Genomic DNA, 15306 nt, shown 5'->3' on the forward strand with positions numbered 1-15306 from the left:
ACCTGAGATAATATGTAGTGACTCTTGGAAGAGTCCATGGGACCAAAGGCAGAGCCATTTCATTAAGGGTCAGCCTAGATTTTTCTTCTTTGGTGTGGAAGACAGAACCCTGGGCCTCCTAAATATTAGGCAGTTGCTCTACCACTAAAGCTGCATTTTACTCCTATCGTGGACGAAAGAGCACAAAATGATGGTTTAAGGATCATCATCCAGAGAAATCAGTGCACAAATATAAAGAAACAATCAAATTTTATTTTCAGAAGTTTTCAATTCTTAAATAGTATAAAAATAAACAAGCATTTGTTCTAAGACTTCTTTTCCACATAAGTTAATTTAAACACACGCTTCTTTCAGGCACTGTGACAGTCACACTCTTAACCTGGGTTTCCAGGTTCAGTCATCAGGTTCACGCTCACAACAATCACGTTGGCTTGCTTAAAAACAGAATTAATGACATTAATGGTTTCTATACATTTTTTTTCTAAAGTCGATTATCTTTTCGTCTTAAATGTTTTAAGCATATAATCTTTAAAATATTTTGTGATTTCTTTGTAATAAAAGAAATTTCTCTTTTCTCTTAGTATGACACAATTTTTAGTTATTTGCATAAATATTATCTGCAATCAGTTCTTGATTTGTGAATACTAATGCCTATAGTGCTTTGAAGACGGTTTCTTAGTAAGATAAGTTGTAACTAATTAATAAAGCACCTACAGGGCCTTCCCAATGTCTAAAATGACAGTCTTTATAACACACGTAGGTGAGACATTGTTCTCTGCAGTCTGCTATAGGGGTAAATTCAAACTCTAAACTTCTCAATATACCAGACTAGTCTGATTAAAATTTACTCACGAAAATTAATCTCATCATTTTGCTTGATTGTTTACACATGAATTCAGAGAGGTAATCATAAAAACAAGGTACATTGATTCTGACACAATGCAAAAACAAACACGTATAGGCTTAAACATAGTTTATAACGATAATGTCTAAAAGACATAATTATCCTCAATAAATTAGTAATATACAGTACCTCAGCTGATAATGAGATGTAGGATGATCATCATTATTGTTTTATATTTATTAGTATTGCCCAGAACTACTCTCTAACTGACTTATTTGCAAGTAAGAAAGCCATTCTTCACAACAAGAATGTAACTGTCTTGCCACGGACCCCCTGCATTTCCATGTACAGTACTGGCATCTTGGTTGGATCCTTCAGTAAAACTAATTATAAGTAAAAATGTCTGCCTTTTGCCTAAAATAGATTTATTCCTCCAAAGGGGAGCTACCTAGCAGTCCTGAGCTGAGGTTTTCCTGAATGTAAAACTTCAAGTAGAGAAAATATTAATAGAGGCTACAGAGAGAATAGATCTGATATCAAAAACCCAGAAAATAGCAACAAAAAAACAAGCTTGGAAAACTACAAAGAAAAACCTATCAGCAGTTTCTCATAAACAACAAACAAACAAACAAATAAAAAACTGGCAACAAGAAAAAGAAATAAGAGGAGCAGGATGCTGGCATCCAGGCTGGACTCACACAGTGTACGAGCCTACTGCACTTCGGGTAGCATGAAAAGGAACAGATTTCAATGTTTTGAAGAGACTCACATGGCCACTGATATGTTTTGCACTGTGAGAGTGACTGTTACATCCTACTGTGGAGGAGAAAAACTGTGTAAGCCCAGCTTGGTAAGTCACACAACAAAAATCTGTTAGTACCAGGCCAGCATCACACAAGGATCAAAAAATGTCCTTCCGAATTGTAACCCCCAATGTGATCTTTAATTTGGAATCCTTTTCTGTTCTTGGTTGTCTTTTATTGCTAAAGATTTTGCTTGCTACTATTCTTATAAACCAACTCTTTCAAGAACATGCTTTAAGACAGGGCAGCAGGAGCCCCAGCACCTTCCTACGCTGGCATCGTGACTCACGAGGAGCGTCTTACCGCTGCAGTAAGTTGCTGAGAAAAGAAAAGTCCCTGCCATAGCCTTTTCACCAGCAATCACAATGTAATTTCTACTAGCTTTAGAGACTTGTGTTTATGATAGCTGTTTTCTGGTGTGGGTCCAAGTTGAACAGCTTAAGAAAGTAAGACTATTCAAAAGTGATCCAAACTCTCAATTTAGAAATTGCAAATGATTCGCTTTAAGGCTGTTTTTAAAACTGAACGCATTGGCAGGATCTGTTTTAAATGTTCATTGAAAACTGAATTTGTACCCTTTTGCTTTCTGAGATAAAGATACCCAAGATTTCTTTAAAATTCCACATTAGCTGCTCCCCATGTAGCAAGGAAGACACAGTCCTAAACAACAGTGTAGATACTTGCAGCATTTTTCGTCTTGTAACAGCATCTAAGTATTCAAACATCTTTCCTTTGTTCTTATTAAGACAGACTATGAGCTGAAATTCAAGTAAAAAGATATCAAAATTCACTTCCCACTGGTTTATGTAAAAGAATGAAAACTGTTTCTCTCTTTCACTTGAGGGCAACACGTATTTAAAGTACAAACACAGGAATCGTCACAAATGTAACATTGTTCATGACATTGCCTTCTGTTATAGAAGATGTTAAGTGAAAAGGGCATTCAGTATAAATATTAAATAATTAAATTAAATTGTTCATATAAATAAATAAATATGACCAGTAGACTTTTACAGCTCAGTTGAGCGCCCTTTGATTAGCACTGTGGGGTTGAGGTCATCTAGTCTGGAATGGGAGGCACTTGCATTGATGGTGGCTGTCTCGGCAGGCTGCAGATCTTGCACATTGAAGGAGGTGAAGGGACAACCCTTCACATTATTACAGATGAGAGACTGAATGGAGGCAGTGTTGATAATCTTAAAACCCACTTCTCCTCCAAAAGTGCTTGGCTTCCAGTACTGAGGAGAACAGATGGGATTACCCATAAGTCCTTTCAAGGAGAATGGTGCTCCAAGTTCTACCATGGTCTCCCCAAAGATAGCATCTGGACGGGGCTTTTCCACCAGCAGGGCAGGATACAGCTCCATGGCATCAATGTCACTATAGAGGGCTTCCAACTCTGCAGCCATTTCCTTCTCTCCTGGAAGATAAAGACGACAGATACAGGCTATGTCAAACTCAAAAAAGAAAAGAAAAGAAAATACTTCTGTCTGTTGAGCAGAGGTTTTTCCCCCTGCTCCCTAGCCCTTCCTATTCCCACCCCTCTTTCTCAATAAACTGAATCCTTAAAGGGAAAAGAGAAGGAGGAGGAGGTTCATCCCGTATCAAACTCTGTCTTCCTCTTTTCCCATTTCATCCTTGATCCTTTCAGGGATTTCAGAAACCAGCTCTCACCTGTAAGTTCTTCAAATGATGTGTACGGTTTCAGGGAGAAGCGTTTGCGGTACTCATTGAGGGACTGGTACTTCATCTCTCTGCTCTGGTCAATGGAGGCCTTTGCCACTGCTTTCACTGCAACTGGAACATTCCTACCCCCGGCCACCTGAGGAAAATGAAGAGTACAATGCAATTCGTAGGCATGTTCCTGTTGTCCTGCGTCTTGGCCTCAACACCTCTAGTCTGTCATGAACTTGCCTTTTACAGTTACAAAAAGCAAGCTGATAGACACGTCTGAATATTTACTTCTGTAATCTACCAGACGATTGCAAGCTTTTTCAAGTATTAGTTTTAAGATAATGTGTTGTTATCTGCTTTGATAATTGTAGACCAAAACTGTAGCCTCTCGAAAAATCTAGGTTTCATGTTTCAAAACCCAGTAGGACATCTGGTAATTCTCTTAGTAAAAGGAAAAATTATCTCTATGACAGAAATCCTAAAGTTCCTGACCGGCTTGTTCTTGCTTTTCAGGAATGATGCTTACCCGGCCAGCGATCTGTCTGGTGAATGACTCAACAAAGTGGGTGAGTCCGTGCTCGATGAGGATGGAGTTGTTGTAGAGGAATTGCTTGTAGCTGTACTCCTGGTCTTCGATCTGGAAGCTGTCAGGCAGCAGGGGGTGCCAGTGATAGAGTGTGTTGAATTCGGCTGCGATGCGGTTCTGATACTGGAACTGCTGGTTGAATAGCAGCTCCGGGTCGAACTTGAGTTTGAAGTGGTAGCCACTCAGGTGCTGCACGTAGTCTTCTATCACAATCTTGATAGTCTCCCCTGTTGCACAGCACAAGAGTTTATTTTCCTTACTATCAGACGGTAGTTATGTTCCCAGTCATGCTCATTCTCACTCTTCACAGCAGAGAGTCAAAACATAGCAAAGGTAACACATGAGTTTTTCTTTTGGGGGGGAGGGGGAGGGGACCTGGTCTTAATTGGTTTTCTCTTGCTCACCTATCAGTATGAGCCTGCTGGTCTGGAAGAGCCGTTCATCGTCCCACTCAGGATGCTCCCGTTTAAGCACATCACACACTCTGTTGTGCTCCCGCAGCCAGATGGTGGCATACATCATCAGACCAGGCACCAGACCAAAGACCTCCTGCCCCACTGCAAACCGTAGATGCTCAGGGGTGTGAGGGGGGTAGATCATCTCTACCTGAGTGTCTTTGACTGTGGGAGGATACACCTCTCCACCAATGACCTAAACCACCGCAATAATAACAGCAGAGAGTTAAAACAATGAACAAACCAACAAACACGGGTAGCAGTTTTAAAATGTAAGTGCAAATGGCAGGTGATAATGCCTAAAACATAAGGAAAATACCTGATATTTCAGTTTTCCATCCTTGAAAAGGCGCAGTTTATGTTGTCTGTCTAGAGTTTCGCCATAAATGTGATTTAAGTCCACCTAGAAAATTATGGAGAAATTTCAATTTGTTGATGTCTTACTATCATTTGTTATTAAACTTTAATGATTTATGTGTCCTTAAAATTCAAGTCAGAAGGGGGCATTAAACCCCCCAAACTGGAGTTATAGTTGGTTGTGAACTACCATGTGGGTGTTGGGAACTGAAGCCAGGTTTTCTAGTGTTCTTAAACACTGAGTTATTACAAGTCCAACAAATGACTTTTTCATAGCCACAAAATACAAAAATAATTTGTTTTCCAGAGCTCCAAACTTTTATGTCTCTATTTCATTAATTAGTTCATTTATTTTACATATTGACTGTAGTCTCCCCTTCCTCCTCCTCTCCTCTCTTCTGCCCTCCTTAGTTCACCCCTGTATATCTCTTTACGTTGAATAATATTGGTATCTTATATTAAATATGGCACATGCCTCATTATAACCATGATAGTTACTTTTATATTATTTAAAGAAGCATAATCAGGGTGCAGGTTTTTTTTTTTTCTGGAGGACTAGGCCTCTACCTCAATGGCAGATGCCCGTGCCTAGCAATCACAAAGTTCTAAGTTCTACTTCCCAGTTTACCAAACATTAACTAATTAAGTTTTGGAAGATGTAGCATTTTTTTTGTAGATCAAAATTTTAAATAAAAAATGTAAGGACAATTTCCATTATATATCTCTGTGTATGTCTGCTTATTTTTACTAAACTAGTGAATGAAAACAGAACACTCTATTATGGCTTTAGTAGATGTGGCAGTTATATAAAAAATGGGCGTGATTTGTTTGGCATGGCAAGATGTCGGCATTTCCTAAGGATTTGCTTTAATTCGGAGTTAAGCCTATCTTACCCCATGGCCCAGTCCTCGGGTGAACCCAGGTCCTCGCTTCTGATCTGTCTTGAAAAACTGATGAGTGAAGTGCTGGGCAAAGAATGCAAACATCATATTCGAGCCTTGAGGATCAGGGATGAACTTTCTCCTTAGAAGAACTTTGTCCAGAACTTCTTTTGAGTCAGGAAGCTCCTTATTCCCTAAAACATGGAAATTCTAGAGTCAAAACGCAGTCAAAGATTTGCTGAAGCAAACTGATGACTGTCTGATTCATGAGAGCATTCATCACATAATCTATAAACATAATCTCAAGGAGGCTCATAACGCCAATAAAATTGTTTTGCTTTGAGGCACAGTTTTATGCTTGTACCCCAGGTTGGACTTAAACTCACTCTCTGTCCCAGGCTGGCCTTGAATTTATTAGTGCTTTGCCTGAAGTCTATCTAGTACTGAGATTACAGGCAATGAGCTAGCTTGCCAAGACTACGAATTAACTTCTAAAATACTGGGAGCAACTTATTTAATAGTTTTACCAATTTCAGCTAATACCAATTCTATGTAGCACAATAGACTAATGTTAAGACATTATATCAAAATGAAGATTTACTTTCATGGACGAGGCACTTAAATATCCTCTGTGGATAACCATACTAAAGCCAAAAGCATCTCAGTTTTAAATAAGTGACGATCCAAGGTCAATTCTAAGTCACTGCAATTGCTACATCTCTAGTGCTTTTCACGCACCTTTCACACCCATGGGAGTCGGGCAGTCGTCGGCTACAGGAGGAAGTGCTCTGGTGTAGTAGGAGAGGTTGGAGAAGGCTTCCCAGTTTTTGTAACCATAGTGCACGTTGTAAGTTGGCGGACTGTCAATCAAATGTGATCTGGCTGGAATTTTAAAGAAAAGAAAATGATTGGCCGTCATATGAAAAAGCAAGTGGATGTTAATTATCGCTGTACAATGTGGGAAGCACGGAGACTGGATTTCATTCTGACAAGAATACCCTGCTTTACAATGATTGCACTTTCACGAGCAGCTACTGCAAAAGCATCTTTGATAAAGCCAGGGCTTTACACAGGACATTATGCTCCAGTAGTCTCGGTTTCTCAAGTCCCACCCACTCCCTGTTCCATAGCTGATGACCAATACAGTTGGGCATGGCACTCACTTAGAACTATAGAGAGTTATTTTCTCTTCTGACCCAAACCTGAATCAACCATTTGTTTTAAAGGTTGCTGTGTGTTCCGAACAATTCTGGGAGCCATAGGTATTCAATAAACAAATAATGCACATTTCCTCCACGGGATTGAAGGTCGGAGGTCATAAATAGGATTCTGACTACAGGATCACATATCAGTATTTTGGGCATTTACGGGGAGGGGAATTGAAGAGGTGTGTTTCAAGCCATTTTGAAAAGGTTGGGAATATTCCTTGGGTTGGGTTTCTAGTGCATATTTTTGTTGGCAGATGCTAGAAGCAAGGGAGGTGTGTACTTACATGTCAACACATATCTCATGATTGAACTTCGCAGAAAGGGAATATTATTCACAATGTTCCAGACTCCCTTGAAGTGGGTTAGGATGTAGTGGACTGTGTTTGGGGTGGGCTTCAGCAGCAACTTGATTCTTGTCAGAAACTCAGCTGGAGAGCGGCAAGCACAAGGGAGAAATTAGTGGGCCTCCCCCACAGGACACAGACATACAAAAGGATGGTAACTGACCCATTCCAAAGGAAGAAATGCCTAGGAGAAACTTACGTATAGTGCAGTTTTCCCCGTAGAATCCTGTCCGAGTGCAATCACATTTATACTGGTCAAATCCTACGCTCATACATTCACCACGGTTTTGACAGGGGTTGGAACAGCAAGGATTTGCTACAATAAATAAACAAACAAATAAATAAATAAGTCACTCTTGATCGTCCTTATCTTAAGGATTTAATTGTGTTACTATGGGTCTACTTGACAATGGTAAGTTAGAAATGCACACGTAGTCCCAGAAAAAGCAAAAGACTATTTTAATTAAGTCTGTCTCATCACAGGGCTGTCATGTAGAAATAAGGGTGGAAGACTAACTTCATCTCTCACATTACTAACGTTTTCACAGTGACGTCTTGGATGTTCAGATTAGACTTGTTAGTGAACACTTTCAACATTAAAATGGATTGAGCTAGTACATTTGTCAAAATTTAGTGTAAAGAAAACCAAAGTAAACAGTTTCCTTTTAACATTTTGAATAACCTTTTGTTAAAATAAAAATGTATTCTGGACTCTCCTGGGGGCAGAAAAGCACTGGCAGGTATTGAAATCAATCATTCCTGTTCAGTCGCCCCCACACGTGCACTTTGCATGTATTGATCATATCTTGTCTTACTAGAATGACAACCTGTAAACTATTACGGCTATTTTTTGTTTTCTTTTTGCAAACGAGAGTGGCTCTCTGCTTGGCTGAGTAATTGGCCCATAACCTGAAAACCTGTGCCAAAACCAAGCCATCCTTGCAGTTCCTCTGTACCCAAGTGGTCCAGACTCTTTGCCCCTGCGCAGCACCCCCGCACGAGGTAAAGGGGTTTGAGATGGAGATCGGATAGGTGCCTTAGGGCGCAGGACCACTTACCTGCGTGGCTGAGCGCCAGGGCGGCCAAGAGAAGCACAGTTCGGAGGAGCATCGTGGAGGTCGCGGCGGCGGCGGCGGCGGCAGTAGTAGCGGAGCTGGCGGGATGCAGCGCCGAGTTCCTTCGTTGGGCAGATTTCTGAGACTCCTGAAGCTCTTGCTCGCAGTTTGACAACTGGCTGCTAACGGGGAGAACCTTGCTTTTAAGCCTGAAAAGCGGCCCCACGTGATCTTGTGGTGACTGGTTCTTTCCGCCCGCCCAGTCTTTTCGTCTTTTCCCTTCTTACCCCTCAGTTGCGCAAGGCGGGGTGGGGGCGGGCTTTTACCACGAAAGTGTAATAGTGGGAAGTCGGGAAGCCGCCCTCTTGCATCGCTATGCCTGCCATCACGCAGGCTCTCTTTTGGATTCCCGGCTTCCTCTGTCCCGCATCCAATGCTCTATGTCCTGAACGAGGAGCGCGGGGATGCCACAGTTTCCCCTCCCGGGATCCGAGGTCCCAACGCAGGGAATCCCCGCGCTACCCCCCGCTAGGGTGCAGTCTGTCGCGCGTGCTGCTCTGAACGTGCACACAGCTATCGTTTTTATTTCACGAATTAATGAAGTTTTTAATGACTTGAGAGAGCTGCTGCCAGGGTCCACATTTGTACTGGCGGGAGTAGGGTGAAGTTTCTCACAGAACTGGCCCGAGGTTCCACAGTCCTAGCCGGCCCCTAGAACCGTTTCCAAGGGACAGAGTCTGAGCTTCACTTCATCGGAATGCTAAGTGCCCAGGGCATTGCTTTAAGGTATTTTTTTTCCGCCCTGCTGTTGTGCTGTTATCATTTTGGTTGACGTCTCTTTTCACAGGATATATCACTAGAAAGGAATTCTTTTCTTAAGATGTACTTATTTGACTTTTTCTGTCCACGTTTTTGAAGAAGGCGTGTTTTGGAAATGGATCAAAAGCTAATACTTATTTTCTGATAACTGGCCTTATTCTGACTAAACCTAAAAACCCAATTCATTCTGAAACATTGTTTGATAAGAAATTAATTGCATAGAAGGGTGATTTGGGCAGTTTTGAATGTCATTCTGCTGTTTGGTGGTGGCCAGGGAGAAGCATGAGAAGACGGGACAGTGAGAAACAAGCAACACGAGAACGCTAGGAAACTAAAAATTCAATTCAGTGTTATGTTCTTAACATGAATGGAGGAAAAGATGACATACAATCTGAAATTAAACTATATTTTCGGGAAAATTAAGTCAGCAAAAATGTTTTGGGGCAGGCTGGGCAACACAGCAAGACCTTGGCCCAAAACAAAACAAAACAAAATAATTTAAGGAGAAAAAAAATAAAATGGGGGGGGGGGGGCACGAGAAACAACACTTGGAAAACTATACCAAATACCTCGATCTGTGGAAGTCTTGCATAAATGAAAAAAGATACCCATGGAATTTTTTAACTGTTTGCTTCATGTGCGTGCTAATTTGATTCTACATGAGCCATGGTGACTAAAATCCCAGCTCCTTTGTTCTAGTCATGTTTAATCATTCCATTTCTGGCACTCCCAACCCTTTACACCGATTCTTGCGTGAAATTTCAAATGAACATGCAGACTATCCTAATTTTGTGTGCTTCCTTTAAATAGTCCTTGGTTTCTGTTTTATTTTCCATGGGCAGATTGCATGTGCTCAAAATGCAAGTTAATTAGAGCTGTTGATTCTAACTCCTGGCCATGTACTCCGACCTTACAGTGGCATCTTGAGGTGATTTTGAACACTCCCATCCTCTTCTGATGCTGGCTCTATACCTACTATGTAGAGAGGTATAGTCTGATGCTTCTAAGGAGATTATGGCCCAGCGGGGGAAAGAGCAGTGTGTTGTGGTGTTGAACTTCATTCCCAGCACTCGGGAGGTACAGGGAGGCAGATCTCTGAGGCTTGCCTAGTCTACAGAGCAAGTTTCAGGATGGCCGGCTCTACATAGAAAAATTATGTCCCTAAAAAATAAAAATAAGAAAGATTATGAGGGGAAAAACAGGGCATAGAGAATAATCACATTAAGACCATTTAAAATGAAAAGACATTGGAACACAATCATAGTGGAAATCTGATTTAAAAATCTGTATGGTTCAATTACTTGATTGAATCTGTAACTTCAAATGTAAGGCAAAGAGAGCTCTGTGTACCTATTGAGTTACACAAGACCTCAGGAAGAAACTTGGACTGTCAGGACTAGAGCAGTTTTGAAAGGAAGTCCAAATAAGGATGTAGGGGAAAACATCTTGTAATTGTTTGCTTTTGACCCACCAAAGATGCTAGAGTAAAATACAGAGATTTATTTTGGATGCTGATTTATAGGAGGATAGTAAATGCCCCCAAATCAAGATGTTTTAACCTGCCTCATACAGCAAAGCACAATGGTAATGATGCAACTTAGTAAGATTTTTACTGTATAGCATCTCTAGCTGTAAGTTGTGCAGAAATTTAGTGTTTCTCTGTTCATTTGGGTACATATATGTGTCTATTATGCAAAATACATTTTTTAGTGTCTGCAATTTTTTTGAGAAATTCTATAAGGGGAAAATAAGAAAACATTTACATCTTCAACAGCTTTCTGTTGAGTTTTACTGCCCTCTTCTGCTACTTGAATTTTCAGCAACTTTTTCCCCCTAAAATGCTGGTAGATGAGATTATTAGGTAGATTTTGGTTCTCATTTTATAATGTTCTTATGTAATCACACATGTAGTGTTCATATTAGATTTAAAGTTCATGCATATACTCAAAATAAATGACATTTTCTTTAATTGTTTTGTTGTTCTGTTGTTGTTTGAGACAGGAAGAAAGAAGAAGAAGGAGAAGGAGAAGAAGAAAGTAAAAGTAAAAGGGAAAAAGAAATAGTAAAACAAATCACTGATTTCTGGAAAATCCCCAAATAGTTGGCGATCACAAGATTCATTTTAATAACTTAGGGTTCAGAGAGGAAGCTCAACGGATATTAAAAAATATTTTGAGTCAAATAAAAGTAGAACTTGAAATATTTGAAATTCAGGGAAAGCAGTGCTGAAAGTTCTAGCACTAAATGCATGGGTGAGAAAAGAAACCTGGAATTCAAACCTCAAGGCTTCCACTTCATCAGAGTAGAAAGAAAGAGCAATTAAATCCAAAGTAAGCAGAAGAACAGAACAGAAATTTGGAGAAATATCAGTGAGAGTAAAGTCAGGAAGTTATTAGAGAAAGGCTTCTCTTGAATGGCCAATAAAATTGATGTCTCTAGTCAGTCCAACTAAGAAAAAAAAAAGACAGGAATGAACCTAATCACAAAGACCTCAGGAAGCCGAATCCATCAATACAGAAACCATGGACATTAGGAGCATAGTAAAAGTATGGTATGAACAAGAGAGACAGAGACAGAGGGTTGCTGCAAGTTAGAGGCCAGCCCGGTCTACTTAGGGAGTTCAGACCAAACAAGGTTACATGCCAAGACCTTGTCTCACACAAGCAGCAACAAAATAGATATACTATTAAAAACTACTGTTCACGGCCTTTATTCTTTCAATTGAATGTACCAATTTCTTCTTCCCTTGTCCTCTCTCCCTGTGTGTGTGTGTGTGTGTGTGTGTGTGTGTGTGTGTGTGTGTGTGTGTGTGTATGGTGTATGTACCTAAAGATGAGTGTGTAGGTCGGGTCAGAGTACATTATAATTGTCTTTCTCTTTTGGAGGTCAGAGCAGGATACAATGATACAATGTCTCCCCCCATTGCTCTTCCCCTTAGTTTCTTGAAATGGTATTTTACTGAACAAAAAGCATGCCTTCTGGCTAACTGGCCAGTGAGCTCTTGGGTCCTCCTGTCTCTGCCAGTTAGTTGGTAAGGTTACTGATACTTACAGGCATGTCCAGTTTTCTTTGTGGGTGCTTGAGATTCATGCTAGCAAAACAAGCATTCTTACCCACCAAGTCACCTTCCCAGCCCCTGTACCAATTTTCTTTGTAACACACACACACACACACACACACACACACACACACACACACACACACACTTGTTTAATGCATATCCCTGTATTCTGCATGCAGGATTGTTGCCCATGGAGACTAGAAGATGGCATCATAACCCCCAGATCTAGAGTTATAGACGGTTGTGAGCTACTATGTGTGCAGGGAATTGAACTAGGGTCCACTGGAAAAGCATTTTAACCATTGAGCCACTTCTGTAGCCTCACCTACCAACTTTTTGGAACGTAAATTCTATAAAACTTCATGTGAGAAACAGTCTTTATCAGAAAATGGAAATAGAGGTGCTGCCTCCTAGCTCAGTCTATGAGGCCAGTGTGTCACACTGAAGTCAACAAAGGCGTTACAAAGAAAACTACAGAATAATATTTATTATGAATAATCCAAGCAAGGCTATTAAACACAGGAAGTGGGGAGATGGCTTAAAGATGGTCAAAAGCACTGACTGCTCTTCCAGATGGCCTGGCTTTGATTTCCAGCACCTAGGAGACTCCTTACAGCCATCTGTAACGCCAGCTCCAGGGGCTTCAATGTCCTTCTTAGACTTCTGAGGCCATCAAGCACACACATGGTGCACAAACAAAACACAGGCAGACAGAAAATGCAGGCAAAACACCTATACACATTAAATAAATAAACTTTAAAACACAAACATTAAAAGAAATCAAGTCAAGCAATGTGCAAGTATAATTAGTTATACATCATGACCAAGTGGAAATTTTATGATATACCTTTTTTATTTAAAAATGTTTTCATATGTAACATAGAAGAAATATATGTGTATATATTTCTCTTATTTTTTCAAATACATTATATCCTGACTGCAGTTTCTCCTTCCTCCAGTCTTTCCCACACCTCCTTTCTCTCCATATCCACTCAACTTCTGTTTCTCTTCAAAAAAAAAAAGAAAGAAAGAAAAAAAAAGCAGGTCTTCCAGGGATATCAACCTAGACAGTATAATGAGTTACCGTAAAGACCAGGCACATACCTCATATCAAATCTGGACAAGGAAACCCAGTAGGAGGAAAAGGGTCCCACAAGTGGGCAATACAGTCAGATGTTCCCCCATTGTTGGCAGTTCCACAAGAAGATCCAGCTATACAACCGTAACATAGATGCACAGGACCTAACTCAACCCATACAGGATCTGTGTGTGTTGTGTCAGTTTCTGTGAGTCCCTATGAACCCTGCTTTGTTGATTCTGTGGGCTGTGTTTTTGTGGTGTCCTTGACCCCTCTGGTTCCTTTGATCCTTTCTCCTCCTCTTCAGCAGGGTTCTCCTGACTCTGCCTTGAGTTTGGCTATGGATCTGCATCTGCTCCCATCAGATGCTGGGTGATGCCTCTCTGGTGACAACTGGGCAAGGCACTGACCTGTAAGCACAGCAGAATATCAGTAATGATTTTATTGAATTTTTTCCAAGTCATGTTTGATTCTTTCCTAGATCTCTGGACTATCCAGCTTCTGGGTTCTGGGTTCCAACGAGATGTGGTCTCCCTCTCATGGCATGGGTCTCAAACTGGAGTAGTCGTTGGTTTGCCACTCTTGGTCACCTTTACCCTAGCATGTTCTTGGAGGCAGGGCAAATTGTGGTCAAAGGTTTTGTGGCTGGGTTGGTGTCCCAGTCCCAGTCCTGGAAACCTTGTCTGGTTATAGAAGATGGTCAGTTCAGGCTTCATGGCCTCCATTATTACCAGTCTGCGCTAGGGTCACTCTTGAAGATTTAAGTGAGTTTCCACTTTCTGAGGTTTCCACATTGGCTCCCAAATTCTAGTCATCTCTCCCAGTACTCTTTCCTTCCTACTCTCCTACCCCCACCTGATCCCTTCTGTTCCCCATCCCCACCTGTCCCAGTCCACCCACAAAATCTATCCTATTTCCCTTCCCAGTGAGATCCTTTCATCTCCTCCCCCCTTGAACCCTCCTTGTTACTTAGCCTTTCTGGTTCTGTGGATTGTAGAATGATGATCTTTTCTTAACATCTAATATCCACTTATAAGTAAATACATGCCATGTTTGTCTTTCTGGGTCTGGGTTACCTCACTTAGGATGATTTTTTTCTAGTTACATCCATTTGCCTTCAAATTTCATGTCATTTTTTTAACAGCTGAGTAATACACCTTTGTGTGAATGTACCACATTTTCTTTATTCATTCTTCAGGTGAAGGACAGCTAGGTTGTTTCCAGTTTTTGGCTATTATGAATAAAACCATTGTGAACATAGTTGAGCAAGTATCCTTTGTGGTAGGATGGAGTGTTCTTTGGGTATATTTCAAAGAGTGGTATAACTGGGTCTTGAGGTACATGAATTGCCAGTTTTCTGAGGAACTATCATATTGATTTCCATAGTGGCTGTACTAATTTGCACTCCCACCAGCAATGGGGAAGTGGTCCTCTTGCTACACATCCTCACCAGTATGAACTGTCATTTGTAGTTTTGCTCTTAGTCATCCTGACAGGTATAATATGGAATCTCAGAGTTGTTTTGATTTGCATTTCCCTGATTTCCCAGGTTGTTGAATATTTCTTTAAGTGTTTCTCAGTCATTTGAGATTCTTATGTTGAGAATTCTGTTTACATCTGTATCCCATTTTTCAATTGGATTATTTGGTTTGTTGGTGTTTAGTATATATATATATATATATATATATATATATATATATATATATATCTGACAGCCCTCTGTCAGATGTGGAGTACCTTTCCCATTCTGAAGGCTGCCATTTTGTCCTATTAACAGTGTCTTTGTCTTACAGAAGTTCTCAGTTTTATGAGGTCCCATTTATTGATTTTCAATCTTAGTGTCTGCGCTATTGGTGCTCTGTTCAGGAAGTTGCCTCCTGTGCCAATGTGTTCAAGGCTATTCCGCACTTTTTCTTTTAGTAGGTTTAGTGTATCTGGTTTTATGTTGAGGTTTTTGATCCACTTAAACTTGAGTTTTATGCTAGGTAATAGATAGGGATCTATTTGCATTTTCTACATATGAACATACAGTTATGTCAGCACCATTTGTTGAAGATGCTGGTTTATTTTTCCAGTGTAATTCTGCCTTCTTTGTGTCTGGGCCCTCGATTTGATTCTATTGATCTACTTGTCTGGTTTTT

At 40.5% G+C, this 15306-nt stretch overlaps 1 protein-coding gene across 1 annotated transcript; it reads right to left on the bottom strand.

The window, feature by feature from the left end:
• Positions 1 to 2657: 2657 nt before the first annotated feature.
• Ptgs2 (prostaglandin-endoperoxide synthase 2) lies at positions 2658 to 8262 on the bottom strand. The gene is made up of 10 exons (XM_038349759.1): positions 8211 to 8262; positions 7352 to 7468; positions 7093 to 7236; positions 6339 to 6482; positions 5613 to 5794; positions 4682 to 4765; positions 4312 to 4558; positions 3848 to 4134; positions 3322 to 3469; positions 2658 to 3067 (listed from the first exon to the last, which is right to left on the bottom strand). Exons 1-10 carry the CDS (start codon positions 8260 to 8262, stop codon positions 2658 to 2660), a joined length of 1815 nt encoding a protein of 604 aa, XP_038205687.1.
• Between the last annotated feature and the right edge of the window lie 7044 nt (positions 8263 to 15306).

The sequence above is a fragment of the Arvicola amphibius genome, chromosome 12 (assembly GCF_903992535.2).
Source record: "Arvicola amphibius chromosome 12, mArvAmp1.2, whole genome shotgun sequence".
Classification (NCBI taxonomy): Eukaryota; Metazoa; Chordata; class Mammalia; order Rodentia; family Cricetidae; genus Arvicola; species Arvicola amphibius.

What these genes read in the sequence shown, in the direction of transcription:
- Ptgs2 (XM_038349759.1), bottom strand. Translation starts at nt 8,262, where the DNA reads ATGCTCCTCCGAACTGTGCTTCTCTTGGCCGCCCTGGCGCTCAGCCAC. An exon ending in ATGGAAAACTGAAATATCAG is followed by an intron (nt 4,559 to 4,681) that starts GTATTTTCCTTA and finishes GCGGTGGTTTAG; the next exon opens with GTCATTGGTGGAGAGGTGTA. An exon ending in CAGCAGGCTCATACTGATAG is followed by an intron (nt 4,135 to 4,311) that starts GTGAGCAAGAGA and finishes GCTGTGCAACAG; the next exon opens with GGGAGACTATCAAGATTGTG.